Source organism: Sciurus vulgaris, assembly GCF_902686455.1.
Source record: "Sciurus vulgaris genome assembly, chromosome: 10".
In the NCBI taxonomy this organism is placed as follows: Eukaryota; Metazoa; Chordata; class Mammalia; order Rodentia; family Sciuridae; genus Sciurus; species Sciurus vulgaris.
Window position 1 is genome coordinate 69858365 of NC_136470.1, and position 18156 is coordinate 69876520.

At 44.3% G+C, this 18156-nt stretch overlaps 1 protein-coding gene across 2 annotated transcripts in view; it reads right to left on the reverse strand.

The window, feature by feature from the left end:
- Positions 1–14328, reverse strand: part of CD80 (CD80 molecule) — a 31765-nt gene extending 17437 nt beyond the window's left edge. The window contains exons 1-3 of one of the 2 annotated variants that reach the window (XM_079155349.1): positions 14174–14328; positions 12766–13101; positions 1287–1604 (exon numbers count right to left, since the gene is read on the reverse strand). In XM_079155349.1, coding sequence (XP_079011475.1) covers positions 1287–1604; positions 12766–12850 — 403 coding nt within the window. In that variant the 5' untranslated portion in view covers positions 12851–13101; positions 14174–14328. The remainder of the gene's footprint in view (positions 1–1286; positions 1605–12765; positions 13102–14173) is intronic. The other variant, XM_079155348.1, reaches the window with a different exon arrangement.
- Positions 14329–18156: the final 3828 nt, after the last annotated feature.

Here is an 18156-nt window from a genome sequence, read left to right on the forward strand (position 1 = left end):
TTTCTGGCTTGACTCTGCTTCTCTTTGGACATTCTGTTAGAGGACCTTGTGCCTAATATAATTAACTAGCATGCAGGTTAGTATGTTTGCGGTGCCACCTCCCACAGGTCACACATTTTCACTTTTAACTGGGTTCTTCTGGAGGAAATGGTGAAACTCTCAGGAATGCTATAAAGATGGGCATTCCAGGAATTAATACATTTTGGAAAGGGTGGGTTTTTTAATCCTCCTCAGATCACATCATCATATAACCATTTGCTCCAAACATGAGCAGAGAATACAGCGTGAGGTGTAAGATAATTCCATGAACCTGGCTTACCCCCTAAGTTTTGGGTGTGATCTGAATGCCACAGAAAAAGATTCATAGCTAATGACAGAAACAGGGAAGAACAGTGGGGAATTCACTAAGAAACTCCAGAAATCATCTATGATCAAGATTAATTATTATGCTTTAGTAAGTATAAGGTTCAGTTTTCACAAAAGCCTCAAGTGCCCAGAAAGTAAAAGAATTGTTTGAATTTCACTTGTGAGGAAATGACCGAGGCTATCATTTCTCAGCAAGGGCTCAGGCTGGATCAGTATCCTGTAGGACCTGTGACCAAGGAACATCAGCAATATTCATCCTTCACAGTAAGTGTTTCAATAGGGCTTCTGTGGCAGGAACAACTTATCCATCCAATTCTCTAACATTTAACTTCACAGGAGTGACTGCTACATGGGAGTTTCAAATATTCTGTAAGTTATCATTCTGAAAATGTTAGATGATAATAGTAAGATAGCCATAGTATGAGGTGTTGAGATACAATTTGAAAACTGCCTGCATTGCTCTTTTCTCTTTCCCAACATGGTGCTATGGGCACCTGTTGCTGGCTCAGGTGCAGTTAATAGCACAGTTACACCAAAACAAAGATGCCTGCCTGTGATTCAGAAGGCATCTCAAGCCATTATAGTGCCCAGGATGATTGCCATGACTTTGGATTGTCAAAGTACAAGAAATGCACACTAATGGATATTTCCATCTTGAGAAATCAATGAGAGTGTACTAGAGACCTGGAGATGTGACCCTAAGAAGGAAAGGAAATAAGATAAATCCCTTTTTGGTAAAATTTACACTTGAAACAATAGGTGTGTTTCTTTTAGGGCATTAAGAATCCATCTGCCTTAAAAAAAAAAAAAAAAAAAAAAGGCCATAGGGAATCTGGTTGAGTACCAATTAAAAAACCAACCAAACAAACAAAAAACTGGGATGGGGGAAGGATCTATCCGCCTAGGAAAAAACCACCTACCTTTGATAGACAGCATCACTGAAGTCAAGTGTTCCACTTTGAAAGACCCTTTTTCAGTCTTCTGAACCACACAGGTATATGTGCCCCTGTCTGACAGGCGCAGGGCCAGGATCACCAGGGAGAGGTTGTTAGTGATGTCAGAGAAGGTTCGGTTCTGGTACTGGGACCACACTTGCACATTCCCAGATATGATACTCAGCACCATGTTGTTTTCTTTTTGCCAGTAAATGCGAACTCTTGACAGCTCGTCAACAGAGATGTTGTAATTACAGGACAGTGCTGCCATGCCTTGAACTGCCTTGGTCACCACGCTAATGCCTAAGGGGAGACAAATGCAACGAAGATTTATTTTATTAAACATAGAGTCCTACATGAGCAGACAGCAACAGAACTCAGATTGTTGTTATCTAGTGACAAAGCATGATGAGAGAATCCAGCTTGGTGTTTTGTTTGTTGGTTTCCCAATGTCTTTTTTTTTTTTTTTCTTTTCATTATTTTTATTGTGGTTAAAAAAACATATACATAAAACTTACCATGGTGGCCCTTCTGAAGTGTACAGTTCAGTAGTGTTAAGTATAGTCATACATTGTGAAACAGATCTCCGGAATGTTTCATCTTGCAGATCTGAAACTCTGTCCCCCTTAAACACCACCACCCTTCCCCTTTCCCTCTGCCCTGGTAACCCCCATTCCACTGTTCGCTTCTATGGATTTGACTACTGTCCTCATATAAGTGGGACCATACGATCTTTGTCCTTTTGGCTGGTTTATTTCAATAAGCATAATGCCCTCAAGGTTCACACATGTCATGTCACATGACAAGACTTTGTTACCTTTTGAGGAATGAAAATAATATCTCACTAAATATACAAACTACATTTTGTTAATCCATTCATCTGTCAATGGACACTTAGTTTCTTCCACCTCTTGGCTATGTATTGTGAATAGTGCTATTATGAACATGGGCACGCAAATATCTCTTCAAGATGTTGTTTTCAATTCTTTTGGATACATACCCAAAGCAGAATTGCTGGATCATATGGTAATTCTATTTTTAATTTTTTTTCCTTACTGGGGATTGAGCCCAGGGGTGCTATACCACTAAGCTCTATCCCCAGTATCCAGCCTCAGCAACTTAGCGAGACCTTCAGTTAACTTAACAAGACCCTGTCTCAAAATTAAAAAATAAAAAGGGCTAGGAATGTAGCTCAGTGGTAAAGCACCCCTGAGATCAATCCCCAGTTCCACTTCCTCGTCAAATGACCCCAAAACATAGTGCAGAAAGAAGTGCTGTCTGGTATCCCTAAGCTCAAGAGGCTGTGCTGTACCTTACAGATTAAAAAAATGTGTGAAGTAAGCTTCCCTTGGACTTGGGTAATAGTGCTGCTGGCTGGGAATCCAATGTTAATGAGCCAACAATATATGTTCAATAAGGGGTCTTTCAACGGAAATGCTATGAAACAAGAGCTAATGAGTTGATGATGGTGCTGTTACCACAGGCTCACTGGAACCTAACCCAGCATTTCTCTTAGGAGCAGTGGTTCAGTTCAGTATTTGCTAATGCAGTGGTCATGGAAATTCTTTTGTGTGGGAGATTGAACCCACGGCCTTGTGCATACTAGGCAAGTACTCTACTGCTGATCCACATCCCCACCCTGCTATGGCAATTTATAGAACATCATTACTCTGAAAAACGAGAATCAACTGTATTTGCGTTATCTACTTTACACTATCTGCTAGGTGTGATAATCTGTGCCTGCAGTCCTAGCTACTCATGAGACTGAGGCAGGAGGCTCCCTTGAGTCCAGGAGTTCAAGGCCAGCATGGGCAACATAGTGAGACCCTAAGACGAAAAAGAAGGAGGAGACAGAGGAGGAAAAGGAGGGGGAGAAATACACTCATGAGGGCTAGGGGTATAACTCAGTGTTAGAATGCACAGTAATCAAGCTAAGGCCCTGGATTCAATCCCTAGCACTGAAAACAAACAAAGAAAGAAAAAATACCAAAAAGTCTTCTTTATGGCCAAAGTAACACCCTTTTTAGAATAAGCGATACCCTTTTTCTTTTTTTCTTTCTTTTTTTTTTTTTCTTTTTACTTTTTTGTACTGGGGATTGAACCCAGGGAAATTTTACCACTGAGGTGTACCCCCAGTCCTTAGTTCTTTTAATTTTTATGATAAGTCAGGGACTCACTAAGTTGCTGAGGCTTCCTAGTCTTGACCTTGTGATCTTTCTGCTTCAGGCTCCGTAGTGGCTGGGATTACAGGTGTGTGCCATGGCACCCAAACATAAAACACCAAAAAACCCACTTACAGAAGGCCTCCTTCTTATCTCTGTTCCCTGGTCACTAGCTTAGGTGATTTTGAAGTGCCACTGCACTGAGAAGCAAGGAATATTCTCTCTGTAAAGACTGAACCACTGGAGTCCCCGCTTTTCCCTCTCATTTCTTCTACACACCCTCTCCTCCCACTGTATGTGGTACAGTGCTGCACACGTCCATTTTTGCACATAAACACACACTCATTTAATCTTGTAACCAGGGGAGAATCCAAGGATAGAGTTTTTATGCACATCAGGTGAGCTAAAGACTCTGTCTCATGTAACGTCACTGACTTGTCTAGGAATAATGCCTTCATCTGTCATCTCATAACACACCTTGATTCCACCTCTTTTCTTCCCTTTTCTCTTTTTTTAGATGTTGATAGACTTGAACCCAGTGCCTCACACATGCTAGGCAAGTGCTGTACCTCTGAGCCACAACCCCAGCACCCCTGCTTCTTTTATTTTGGCTGATTTAGGTTTTTTGTTTTGTTTTGTTTTGTTTTTTGGCACCAGGGATGAACCCGGGATGCCTAATTACTGAAATGGCTCCAGTTGCACACATCTATGTCTTTCCGGTCCCAGCCTTTCAAGACATTCTCTTTATTGATTTCCCCAGTTTTAGGCCTGAGTTTCAAGATGAGTAGTAAGTCAACACTGTCCCCACCCTGTCCTGGCACTGCCACCTAACTGTAAGCTGTTTTGCTTTAAGAAAGAGCCCTTTTCCTTCCATGCCTGGGTTGGCCCCCTGGATATAGACTGAAGTTGTCCTCATTACCAGACACGGTCCAGTCACCCTGGGGACTGTTTCTCCCCGCTTCAGCTGCCCTAAATGGATCCTCTCCTGCATTACTGCTCTTGGCTATCTGCATCCAGCATTCATTTACCCTATAGCTTGCATTTTCTCTGAGGATGCCATTTTAATTATTTAGCTCCCTTCCCCCATCAGCAAATGCTTGAAATACCAACATGCCAGTGTCCAGACTCCCTCTCTCTATTAGCTCCCAGCCCTCATGGATGGCATGAAATTCCCTGTCAATCTATATTTCTGATTTTTGGTTCAGAAAGTATGGTCACTCTTCCTCTACTGTACAGGACCTGAAAGTGTCCCTCTAAAGCCCAAGATCTTGGAACAAGCCCCCTCGACCCAGAGTGTTCACATGGTCTTGGGTCTTGCTGGGCTTTCCTTGTCCCAGAGTCCCACAGCCCCAGGGCCACCCAGATCCTTCTGTGAAGGCTGTTTGGGGCCTCATTTTCAGGTCTTCCCTTTCCTTAGAAAGCAGGCTGGTAGGGCCCGAGCACCTTTCCATACCACTGCCACACTCAGGCCTCCACCAGACTGGATGTGGCTCCACCATGGGGTTTAGGAAGAGGGTTTTTTGACAGTAGGTATTTACATAGCAAAGTGAGGTAACTCAGAAGGAGCTCAGGCTTCCCTTTCTAGTAACTGCCCTGAACATGCCATCCCCACTTTAGGGAATATAATTGAAAGGGGAGGAAATGAAGAGATAAACTTGAGGGAAGCAACTTCATAGTGAAGATACAATAGCTAAAGGTCAAGGTACATACAACCTGTGAAGGATTATGGAAAATAATATTCCTACAAGACAGCTCCCCAAGAAAAATGGAGGGACAGTGTGGCTCAGGAGGAGGGAGGGGAAATTAGCTAAACCTCTCCCAGTGCACCCTTTCCCAATAACAATGGGCCCTGAGGGGATAAAGTAAACTTTCATCCCTTCCCAGGTTCATCCCCAGCATCTCCACCAAAAGCAAGCATTTACCTATTCCCAACCCCAGGAAGGAGGCAAATACTGAAATGCTGGGCTCTGGACTTTGACCTTCCCCCATTGCAAATTAGCTCTAAATGGAGGCACAGCAAATATTGAAACCCTAGGAAAACAATGGATCCCAGAGAAAGAAAAGCAATGGACAAGATCTGAGTACTCCTCCCTCGGGATCTGGACTCCTATCTCCCCAGATAATACTGCTTTTCAACCTTTTTACAACAACCCTCCTAAGTTAAAGTTTTAACCTGTACAACGAGCCTCTGACTGTCCAAACTGCACATCCACAGTCTCCAATGAAACTATAAAAACCCAGACTCCTTCTGTAACCTGGGGGGCCATCTCCATACTCAGAAAATGGGCCCTTCAGTGCCTGATTGATGGACTTCACTGCAGAATAAAGGAAAACTTGCTGATCCGAGGTTTGCTCCCTGTCTCTTGCCTCTGTCGTTTGTGGGCCGTGAGCTTACAACCTGAACACTCTTAGGGACATGGGGGAAGCAAAATGGCATGTAGAAGGGGCATGGACTATACATCCCCACTGACTAGTCCCAGCTCCACCATTTGCTGGTTGATCTGCTTCCTCAACTAGAAAGTGGGCATGATACCCACCCCTCAGGATCACAGTAAAATCTAACTCAATTCAATGCTACAAATAGAAAAATCCCAAGGACATAGGAGGTCTTCTGTAAGTTTCCTTTTTTCTCTCCCCCTCTGCTTACCCAGTTCAAGCCTCTGGTTCCTTTTATGTCACTCAGGGGTCATGTCAGATATAGAGAACGCTGGTCTTGCTATAACATCATAAAAAAAGAAAGCTCAGTCTTTTTGGGTCTCAAATAATGGGGTCTTTCTCTGCTGAACTGCTCGTTCCCACCCAAAAAGAATCCGGTGTTTCTACCTGATTCTCATGTGTGACGTGAGCAAAAGAGAAATCATAACTGAAAGTGAATCTCTCTCATTTCAATGACAGTTTCTAAGGAGTTTTTGTCCAGCCATCGGAGGAGAAGCGTGGGTCTCTAAAGGTCATGGTGCACCATCAATGGGCCGCTCGACATACCCAGCCGAGGGCCTCTTCTCGCCAGCACTGGTGCTGAGGAAGAACCAGACAAAAAAGAGGAACAAAAAGATCTTCTGGGCAACTTGGAAATTCCCACAGGAACCTGGCCCCCCTTCTCAGAGACTCCATTCCACGTAGACGCGGAGTAATGAGAAAGCGGTTGAAACGTTTCCGAAAGGTTTTGCCGGCACTCTGAAGGGAAGACAGGGAACTGAAATCTCACTCTGGTATGAACGCCATTTTACACTCTCAGGAATTGCAACATCACCAAACACAGTAGGCTGAAGACTTAAATGACACATTGTGTGGAAAACTCCTCCCACCACCCAAGACTTACAGGAAACACAGTCTTGCCCAGAGATCCGCATGGCCCGGGGCTTACTTCATTCAGGTCTGCCCTGGTGTCCAGCTGTGGGAGAGGCCTTCTCTGATGCTCCCAGCAGCTCTCTACTCCTGGTCCTGCCCCTCTTTAGTCTCTTGCCCTGATTTATTTCTCTTCAAACTTGTCTCCAGCTAATGGTCTGACCTCCTACGTGCTCCAAAAATACTTCCTGAATGCATGGCTAGGCAATGAACAAGTCTGTTAATCTCTTTGGGCCTTGGATATCATTTCTGTAAAATGGGCATACTATCTTCCCTGTTTCACATAATCATCACAGTGATCATAACACCAGTTGGAAAGCATTTTCTTCACTGTAAGATGCTACATAGATCTATTTATTTATTTATGTTTTTATGGGCCAGGGATTGAACCCAAGGGTGCTGAACCACCGAACCACATCCCTAGGCATTTTTATTTTTTATTTTGAAACAGGATCTTGCCACATTGCCTAGGGCCTCACTAAATTGCTGAGGCTGGTTTCAAACCTGTGATCCTCCTGCCGCAGCTTCACAGGCTGCTGAGATTACTGGCTCAGCTATGCTGCATAGATCTTCAATGGAGCCATTCTCATGACTGAGGCTTGCTATGTTGAACCACACCCAGGATAGACTTGTGGTAACTGCCTGACCCAGGCACTGAGTCAAGAGTCCACAGCTGGTTTAGGGGACCCATCTGCTCACTTGTACCCAGCAGCAGTCAGATGGGGACAGAGTCTGTGAGGGAACAGGGGAGAGAAGACAGATACAGAAGGCAACTCTGCTCACCTTTCCTGGTGAATGTGTGCAAAGTGCCCTCCTGTGTGGCACACGGAGGACTCAGCAGTGTTAGCCCCAGACCCTGTCTTTGTCACCTTCCTGCCACTTCAATTCCTGACCACTAATCCCCCAGGAGAGAAGCTGTCAGCCAACAAACTCAAAGTCCACCAGTTTTAGACAAATAGTGCTCCTCTAAAACTCAGTCTTCCATGGACTATTATTAGCTATAAGAACAAATGTTTGAATATAGATTATGGTGTGGATGATACTTGAAGACACCACACATTGTATGATTCCATTTCTAAGATATATCCAGAACAGGCAAATTCTTTGAGACAGAAGTTGATTAGTGGTCACCGTGAGAGGGGGATGGGGAGTGGCTGCCGATGGGTACAGGGTTTTTTGGGGGGTGATGGAAATGCTCTGGAATTAGTGGTGACAGTTTCATAAGATTGTCAATCACTAAAATCCACTGACTTATACACCTCAAACTGGCGAATTTTATGTAATTGCAGAAAATTTCAGGGAAAATTGGGGGATATAGTAGTAATAAAATAATGCATATCTTCAAAAAAAGAGAAAAAGAGAGACAGAGAGAGAAGGAAAGAAGGAAGAAAGAACCCAATCTAGAAAGACCTACAACTTCTTAACCCCTCCCTACAGGATTGACGCTGTGGCTGGACCACAGTGCCCCTCTGGGAGTTCAAGCACAGCAGCAGATCAAGTCTGCCTTGGTCCCCAAATCCCTGGGCAGGGGTCTGAGTGCCACGTCACCACATTTCCTAACGGAGAAGGGGAACAAGAGCTGGACATAGCATCTTCAAATTCACCAAGTGATGTGATGTACATTATCTCACTGAGACTTAAATGTGCTTGTTAAATAAACAATTTCCCTAACTATTAAAAAAAAGTCACACATTAAATTTAGAAAGAATGAAAGATACAGAACGCATAGATGTCACCCATTATCTACCATCTGGAGATTCTACTGCTGAGAGTCTGTGCAGACCTTTTCCTATGAAAATGACATTTTTAGACACTTCAAAATTTCTGATTAAGTGAACCAGCACCAACAGAGCTGGAGTCAGCCCTGGGCTGGGTGCAGGCAACAAGGAAGAGAAGAAGTATCTGGCCTCCAGCAGTTGGCAGATTTGAGACTTTCCACATTGCTCCTGACATTCTCTCCTGCTGAGACCCAGCTCACACACTCTGTACAAATTCAATCCTTACCTCCCCGCGGTTCCTGCTCTTTCTAAATAGTATTTGTATATTTTTTTTAACATGCTGAGGCACTTGAACAATTATTATCAGGGCAATAAAGGCAAAAATCATCACTCATGGGCCCCTTGGCCAGCAGCACTGTGACAGCAACGTGGCTGTCGGGGGTATTCTCTTAGTGCTGGCACATTGGGGGCATTCTCCTTTCCTCTAGCAGTGTTTTTCACACCATAGACTTCCAGGCTAATGCTCTTCTTGTGTCCCTGGCCCGCTCCTGGAGGAGGCCTTTCCCACCTCTTAGCGTTGAGCCTCCCCTAAGGGACCCAGCTCTGAAGGGAAAGCTTCCATGTTGGCAGCTGACCTGCTCCACCTCTGCCTTACAGCCACCAGTTTTCAGAGTGCTGTCAGACATTTCTGCCCCCAGAGACAGTGCCTACAACCTGGAGGTAGAGAGGAGCCCCGCGGGGTCCCCTCTTACACAGGAAGGAGGCTCTCTCACCCTGGGTGTAGATGGCTGTGGGGTCAGTCTAGAGGGGGAGGTCTCCTGCCACGGTGTGGCCTCCCGACCCAGGACTTGAGAGGAGAGCCCAGTGCGCACACCCCTGCCCTGACACACGCTAGCTCATCGCGTCTCCACAGTCTGGACAACTTATACCCATGCTCCAGTCAGGTAAGCCTTCACCAGCTTCACATCACACACCATCCATCCGTCCAGTTCCCTGACTCCATTCTTTTCACCAAATTCATCATCACATGCTGTCAGCTGCTAAAAGAGCCCTCCCAGTCGTGTTTTCACAATCACTGGGGCTGTCCTACATGTCATTTGTTTATGCTTCGGCTACTCCGGTAATTTTTTTAAAGTGTCATTTTCAGACTTACTACTGGAACTAGAAATACATGGTCCAGTAGCATCACATCTCCTGAGTGCTCATCAGAAATGCAGAACCTCAGCCCCTCTCCCAGACCCACCTAAAAAGAAACAGCACTTAAAATAAAATTTTTAAATGGACTTTATATTTCAGAGCATAAGGTTCACTGAAAAAGTGAGTGGAAAATATAGAGGTTCCCCATGGACCCCCTCCCACACATTCATAGCCTCCCCTACCGTCAGCATCCTACATCAGAGTGGAACAGTGGGTATAGTCCAAGTGCCGATGCTGACACATCATTATCACCCAAAGTCCACAGTTCACTTAAGAGTTCACTCTTGGTGGTTTATGTTCAATGGGTTTAAAAATATATATAATGACTTACAACCATCATTGTAGTATTTTGAAAATAGTTTCACTTCTCTAAAAAATTCCCTGTGCTAGAAACTGCACTTTTAACAAGACCTCCTGGTGATTAAGACGCATAAATCGAGTAACAGCACCAGGATGGACCATGACATTCTCCTGCCTAAAACTCTTCCATGGTCTCCCAGTGCTGTGCAAATAACAGTGATTCCTGGGGTCTGCAAGTCCTGAAGGGCCTGGGTTTGGCACCCTCCCAGTTGTGACCTGCTCCACCACTGTCCCTAGGCAGGTCCCTCCTCATTCTGCAGTTCCTTTCACAGGGGAAACCAGCACTTCCTCTGATGGCGCCTGCGCCTTGCCTTCAAAGCACTCATCTCTATTGGTCACACATTCAGCGCAGTGATTATTGAATTCCTCCTCTTCTTCCTCCCAATGACTGTAAATTCCATGAAGGCTAGGGCCATGACCAATGTGCTCACAATTTGTCCAAGAAAATTATCCTGTACATAGGAGATGCCCATTGTTCATTGAATTAAATAACTAAACAAAATAATGAATCGTCACACCAGTGCCCTTCATCTTGGTGCCTTTGTCCAGGCTGTTTTCCTGCCCAGAACCCTCTCTCCAACAATTATCCCCACCGACACCCATCCTCTGTCAAACCTGCTCCCACTGATCCAGGCCACCCTGGCTCCTCCTTCCCAGATCCTGGCTTTTCAGTCAAGACCCAGCACCTTACTGGTCTTTGCTTGCTTTGCATGGTTAGTTTCATCTTCCCAACTAATATATTCAAACCTCTTGGAGAACAGGAATTCTAGCCAGGCTCACCTTCTATGGCCCACTTGGCACAAAGTATGTTCAGACCTAAGATGTTCACGAATGGGTTTGTTGACTTCGCAACAGTGAAACTTAAACTCAAAGCCTTTCTTCTGTTTGCTTCTGATTCATTTTTCTGAGACCATTACCAAAGTCTTGGTTAAGCTTTTCTTTTGGGTTTCTTTCTTTCTCTTTTTTTAGTGTTCTCTCTCCTCATCCCTATTTCTGGGTTTAAGACTCTAGATTGGGAATGCATCCCCAACTTCCCAGAAGAAAATTATAACTTTGCAATTCTTGGAAAGGTAATATAACCATCAAATATATACAAAATCTGATATGTAAACTGTGAAATGTAAACCATGGTTTTCTTGGTTTTGCGATGGTGTAAAACAGCAAGTCTTGCAACCCAGGGCAGAAAACTGAACATTACCACCAATGCCATCAGGTCATCTGTGTGGCCTGCTTCTCTTCCCTCCCCTCCCCCCTCTCTCACACTTGGGGATTCTGGGCATTACTTTAGCTGAGAAGCTTTATGACAATGACCTTTGATAGAGCTTTGAAGACTGGCAAACCATGAGGGCACCCAAGTCTCTCTACTTTTGAGAAGAGGGTGTGTGCAACTCCATAGGAAGCATATCTTTTGTTTTCTAAGAAAGTCAGAACTGTCCTCTTGGTGGGATGAGCCCCACTCTTCTTGATAGCCTCCCCTGAACCCAAGATCACCTGAGCTGAAAAAAAAAAAAAATCCCCTAGAAGTCCAAAAATTCTACAGCACACATGCAGTACTTATGTTATCAATTATAAATAACTGAAGCTGGGAAGAGTGGTACACACCTGTAATCCCAGCATCTCAGGATATTGAGACTGGAGGATCAGAAGTTCAAACTCAGACTAAGCAATTTAGCAAGGTCCTAGGCAACTTAGTGAGGTCTTGTTTCAAAATAAAAAAATTAAAAAGGACTGGGGATGTTGTGACTGAGTGGTTATGAGTCCTGGGGCCTATCCCTGGTACCAAAATTAAAAAATAAATAAGTAAATAAAAATAACTAAATAATTTGCTGCTAATAATAATTTGGTGCTAATTCTGAAATCTCTTAATGTCAGATGCCAATGTTGACAAAGGTATCAATCCACAAGGCACAATAATAAATATTAAGAGAAAGATTCAACCTTAAGAAGATTCTATTCCTCAACAATTCTTCCTGCCCCTGCCAGTTGAAGAGATTATTGTTGTTCCAATTTTTGAGGCAGAACATATCAGACGAGCTCAATCACAGCAATATATTTTGGAAACCAATTGTCAAGGCCAACACCCTGGAACATCACAACATGCAAATTAACATCTAGTATTCATTGAAGAGGACACAGTTCTAAACTAGCCTTTGGAATTGGCTTCATGGTTTTGTTAAAATAACATACCCTGTCTGGGCGTAGTGGTGCACACCTGTAGTCCCAGGGGTTTGGGAGGTTGAGGCAGGAGGATCTCAGGTTTAAAACCAGCCTCAGCAACTTAGTGAGGCTCTAAGCAACTTAGTGAGACCCTGTCTCAAAATAAATTTTAAAAAGGGGTGGGGATGTGGCTCAGTGGAAAAGCACCTCTGGATTAAATTTCTGGTACCAAAAATCCCCACAAAACAACAGCAACAACAACAGCAACAAAACACACACTCCCCATCTCCTCCTTGAATGTCTGGAATCTTGGGTTAACCTGGCCTCTAACTTGCTGTGTGATCATAGGCAAATCTAACAATCTCCCTGAACTAGTTTTCTTAGCTCTAAATCATGTGGAACACTGTGAATATCCATTTTAGCTCACAGGGTGGCAGAAGGGGCAGCACAGAGAACAGCTCTACCTTTCTCTTAACCCCAGAGATATTAAGTCAGGACTTAGTTAAGTTCCTGAAAGTTGCTTACCTGAAGAGAAGTGGAAAAGAGCAGCCAGCACCACCATGAGCCAGGAAAACCTGGTGAGTGTCTTCCACCTCAGTATGGAATCCATGATCGCAGAGGCTCAGGTTGGAAAACCAAAACCAGTGATTCGGAGCCAAGAGGTCTTGTGCAACACCTAGCATGCAAAAGGGGGTTGGTTGAACAAGGCAACAGAGGAGGTCAGGAGGTGCACACCGGGCAAAGGCAGAAGGTGATTCAAAGGTTCCACTTAAAGGATTCGAGAGTGATGATTCCCACACACACTGTTGAGGATGGATAGTGCCCTCGAGTCTCCAAAGGTTGTGGATTTATTTCCAGAAACTGAAAAAGAAAAGAGTACAAGTCACCCAGGAAAGAAAGTCTGCCTGCCATGAGTTTCAAACCCTCCAATTACCTACCTAAAATGAATCAGAGCTCTTGAGTGACCTCTAAACCAGGGCGTGACTTAAGGGGAAAGCAAAGGTTGAGAAACAGTGAGGAGGTGGCCTCGATCGGTCATCTTGCCTGTTCTAAGAACCAACCACAGTTCTTCTGTGAAATGGCTTTCTAGGTATTAGGTGTGTTTAACTTTGTTACCATCAGAGTATTCTAAGGACCTCAATATCAGTTAACAGCCCTGGAAAGCTCAGATCTTTTCTGGACAAAGAGCAACCAGCAGGGCTGCATGTGTCCAAGGTGGGACATAAGTCATGAAACAACTTTCTCAACATGTTAACAGGAAAAACGAGCATCTCGATTCTTGAATACCACACAGATGATGGGTCCGGAAGGGGCCAATAAGCCATCAACAGAAAACTCTACCAGAAAAAAGGGAGGAAAGAAGAAACACTGAAAACATTGCTTATTCGCATCATGTGGTATGTAACATGAACAGGCTGCAGTGGTTTTTTTCCCCCAGTAAACACATCAAAACTGAGAAATGAAAACGAGTGCTCTGCTCCACTGTCACCCCTTAGCCTCTTCCTAGCAACACAGTGCATCGTGGACTGGAAGACTTGTGGCTTTCCTCTTCGGGAGCCACCATGGAGCTCACATTTCAGCCATACCAGATTGTTTCATTAACCACAGTTCATTTTAACCAGGATCTGCCTGGAGGAACTTAGTCACCAGAATTTTGTTGACATGAAAAATTCAAATTCAGCCTACACAAATATTTGCTACCATCTAGGAAATTTAAAAATTTAAAAACAGTGGGTCAGGATGCCGATAGTGATTCCCTAAAGGTGTTGGGAAGCCACAGACTCCTTTGGGACTAAGAGACTCCAGAAGACTCCTCTGGGGACAAACGTGGGTCCTGGAGGTATAAGAGTGTGTTTGTTTCAAAAGCAGTCAAGTTGTTGGTAACTAGTTCTACCAAGCTACCCTATAGTAAGATAATAGTAAATGTACTTACTTGATGGAGAAAAAAATCCTCTCTTCTGTTAAAAGTCAAAGGATGACACCCCGCTTCAGTGACGTTCCCTTCTTGCTGTCTTACAAGTAATGGCAAGTCACTCACAAGGGAGGTGGCATTTCCCCCTCCCAACTTCCCTTTATCTGAAGAGGATTGAGTTCACTCATAAATATGCAAGTCAATGCTGGGACTGGAGAGGGTGGTTTGAAGAAGCTCCTCTGCTTTGTTGCTCTCTCAGCAGCCTCTTGGGAGGGTGTGGCCTGGGCAAGTCACCCAGCCGCACTCCTAACCACCAATTAGCAAACCTAAGCACCAAAGGCTCTGGGCACCTGGGGATGGGGAGAGGAGGAGAGGCACCATCTTGAGAAGGGGGCAGCCCAACCTTGCTTGGGCAATGCTGGGGGAGATTTATGGGTTCATCATCTCTGTGCTGGTCTCCAGTTTTGTTTTCATGGCCAGAGTTACTCCTTCCTAGTCACTCGTGTTAGGCCACTGCAGAGATGATCATCTACCCAATACATAGTGGGGGCTCTTTGGAGAGTGCTCAGCTCAAAGACACTCCCCCCTGCAGGCCCCCACCGCTTAACTGCACCACACCATTACATCCCCACTATCTTCACAGAGCTGGCTCCTGGTAGGACGGTGTTTTCCATTTATCCCTACTATGACTGAGTGCACCTCCGGTGAGCAAGGTGATAGCACCAAAGGGTGGGGTGAGGAAGATTTCTGTGCCCCCCACCCCGATCTCCACCCACCTCCCAACCCCTGTACCCCTCTATGTAGGATTCTGGAGGATCCCTGGGCAAGCAGCTGACCATCCTGGAACATGAACCTGTTTGCGGGTAGAACCTGACAGCCCCTGACAGGGGCCTGTGCTTTTCACAGTCTACTTCTGGCTCCACCAAGAGCTTCTGTGTCACCTTGGCATGGGGAGACCCTTGGGAGTTCTGCACTCAGCGTGTGGTTCCAATGGCGGGCAGTCAGTGCCCAGGGGCTTCACTTGACCACAGGGGGCTGGAAACAGATAGTAGCAGCTTCCAGGTGGAGCATCTGAGAGACATTTCACAAGGCTTCCAGAAGGCCCAGGTGGGTTGAGTCCCTGCTGCTTTGAGGGTGGTCAGCCTGGCAAGGCTTCTCGCACTGGTTTTCCCTCCTTCCCTGTCTTGCTCTCTGTCCTGCATCACTGGGCTCAATTTTTCAAACAAACGGTTTCCCTCAGGACTTTCTTTCTAGCTTTGATTTCCAGAGAATCCAGGCTAAGACCAGGCACTTGGTATGTTAGAGAATCAACAGTTTTCCTTCTAAAGTAAAGTTGTAGCCATAATATAGTGAACCGGGTGTGGTGGCGCACGCCTGTAATTCCAGATAGAGAAGGATCACAGGTTCAAAGCCAGCCTCAGCAATTTAGTGAGGCCCTAAGCAACTTAGCAAGACCCTATCTCAGAATTTAAGAATTTAAAAAAGGACTGGCGATGTGGCTCAGGGGTTAAGTACCCCTGGGTTCAATCCTGGTACAAAAAAAAAAAAAAAAAAAAAAAAAAATAGTAAGATGAATTTAGAGGAAAAAAAAAGAAAATGATAGTAGATAGGGTGCACAAATGTGGCAAACATGGTAAATATAGTACAGAAACATCTGAAATATTGACTTAAAGCTATTAGAAAACAAGCTTTTTTGGGAATACTTGAGTTGCGATGCACTCTATGTTTGTCGGTGTTATCGAAGGCACTGAGATCTCTGTGAGTAAAAATTGACCAGGAAGAATGACAGGGGTGTACCGCCTACAGATGTGCCTGGGGAGATGCAAAAACATCCTCAGGATGGAAGAATAAAGGCCTTTCCGCATGGGGATTGGGCTTGGCTCTCTTCAGGCCTGGGGATGGCCAGCAAAGGCCTTCTCTAGAAAGGATTCGTCCCACGCCTCTGTAAATCATTGTCTGTGTGTGAGGCAAATCTTCTACACAGAGTGAGGGTCAGCTTATACGATGTGGTCAGATAGGTCCACTTCCCAAGCATCTCTTCTCTACCACTGAGCCACAACCCCAGCACCTCCAGCAACCACCAATGCCTGCACTTCCTTGCCAGAAGATGTATTCGTTTGAATGAAGGAAGGCTGGGTCTTCAAGCTCAGTTATATCTATCCCTGTGGAGCACCTGAGCATTTTCAAAGGGTGGATGGTCCCATTAATTTTTAAAGAATTAGTTTCCACATTTTCACTTTCTTTGCTTCCTAAAATTTTCCTGTAGTTAAGAAGGATTTTGGCCTTCTCCCTATTTAAAAAGAAAGGCTTACCCTTTACCCAATTTGAATCTGAATGTGATGCAATGTTCTGGCAAACAACAACAACAACAACAAAAACCCAAAAAACTTCAGGATGTCAAGTAAAGGCACAATTTGCAATACAAGTGTTTTAATCAATGTGTTCTCCTTAAATCAAGATAATCTGAGCCCAGGGTAGGGCTTTGTGTGCCTTCTGTTTTGTCCATAGTTCTACTAAGTAGAAAATGGCATTAGAAGCAGATGTATTGTACACTGGGTAGTAGGATGATGGCTGCTTTTATTTTATGAACTTTGCCTCTCCTACTTCCTGTGCATTTCACAGACACTAGCCCTCCCATGACAGCTAGAACAGCAAACAGGGCCCGGGAGAGAAACCAAGTTAGTGGAAGGGCTTTGGCATATTAGAGCTATGGAAAGCAGGTCACACACTGTGCTAAAGGAGGCCACACTGCATTGTCATCTTCTCTGTATGACAGGGTCTGATGCGCACCCTCTTTCCCCCATGTCTCAGATGCATATTTGAATAATTACAAGGAGGAAGGATGTAACAGCTTCTGCCTTTCCTCTAGTAGAGCAACAGAACATTTTCAAGTGCAGGGTATACATCAGAGGTAGGTTTGTGTTTTATATTCTCTTGAACATTTTTCCAGGTCTTAGAAGAAATGTTTTTGCTGATCTTTGCCAAATTTGTGCCACTTTCGATTTTGCCCATTATGTTTAAGAATGATGTAACTTTTTTCTAAAAGGATAGTGGCACAACATGTTGGAAATGATATCTTTTGAAGATATTTAAAGTAACATAAAAATTATAGATGTCTTTTAAATGAGTAAGAAAATTCATAGTTTTGTAAATTTCATCTGGGGGTATGTGAGCAAAAATTTTGAAAGCCACAAGACACACTCAAGTTTTAAGAGTTCCAGGAAAATTCACTGTGTTTTGGAGAAGCACATATTCAACAACCTTTGTCATCGTTGCCCTAGTGTGAATTAATCAGAGAGACTGGAGGGAAAGGGCCACGAGTTAGGTGCTTTACGGCTGGTTCCTACTTCCTGATTGTAAAATACAGAAAGCTTCTCTTCCAAGACTTTGCAATAATGGCATGTGTTTGATCCCTCTTCCTTCTGAGATCCCACTGCATTAATGTTTGTTTGTTTTATTTAATTACTTGGTTGCTGGGTGTCATGGCACATGCCTCTAAACTCAGCGACTCCAAAAGCAAAGGCAGAGGAGTGCAGGTTTGAGGTTAGGCTTGGCAATTTAGTGAGACCCTGTTTCAAAATAAAAAATAAAAAGAATAGAAAGGGCTGGGAATCTAGCTCAGGGATAAAGTGCCTGTGGGTTCAATGTCTAGTTCACAGGTGTGCTCGCACACGTACACACACACACACACACACACACACACACACGGTGTGACCATAATCACAATGAGAACAGAACAATCTGTGGACTAAAGACTTCTGGAGCAAATTTCTGGAGAATGGAAAGTGGATGGAATTGATGCATGAGACACAAAGGAAGCCAAAGTCTGAGTTTCTGGATTATCAAAAGGAAAACTCTGTTGAAAGAGTTCAAAGGAGTTTTTTCTGAGGAGCAGCCTGCAGTTGGAAGGAAGAAAGCCAGGAACTCCTGCTGCACAGTGTTGAGTTCTTCAGCCCCACTGGTGGTCTAATCCACATATAGTTTTACTTTAAAAAAAGCAAAAG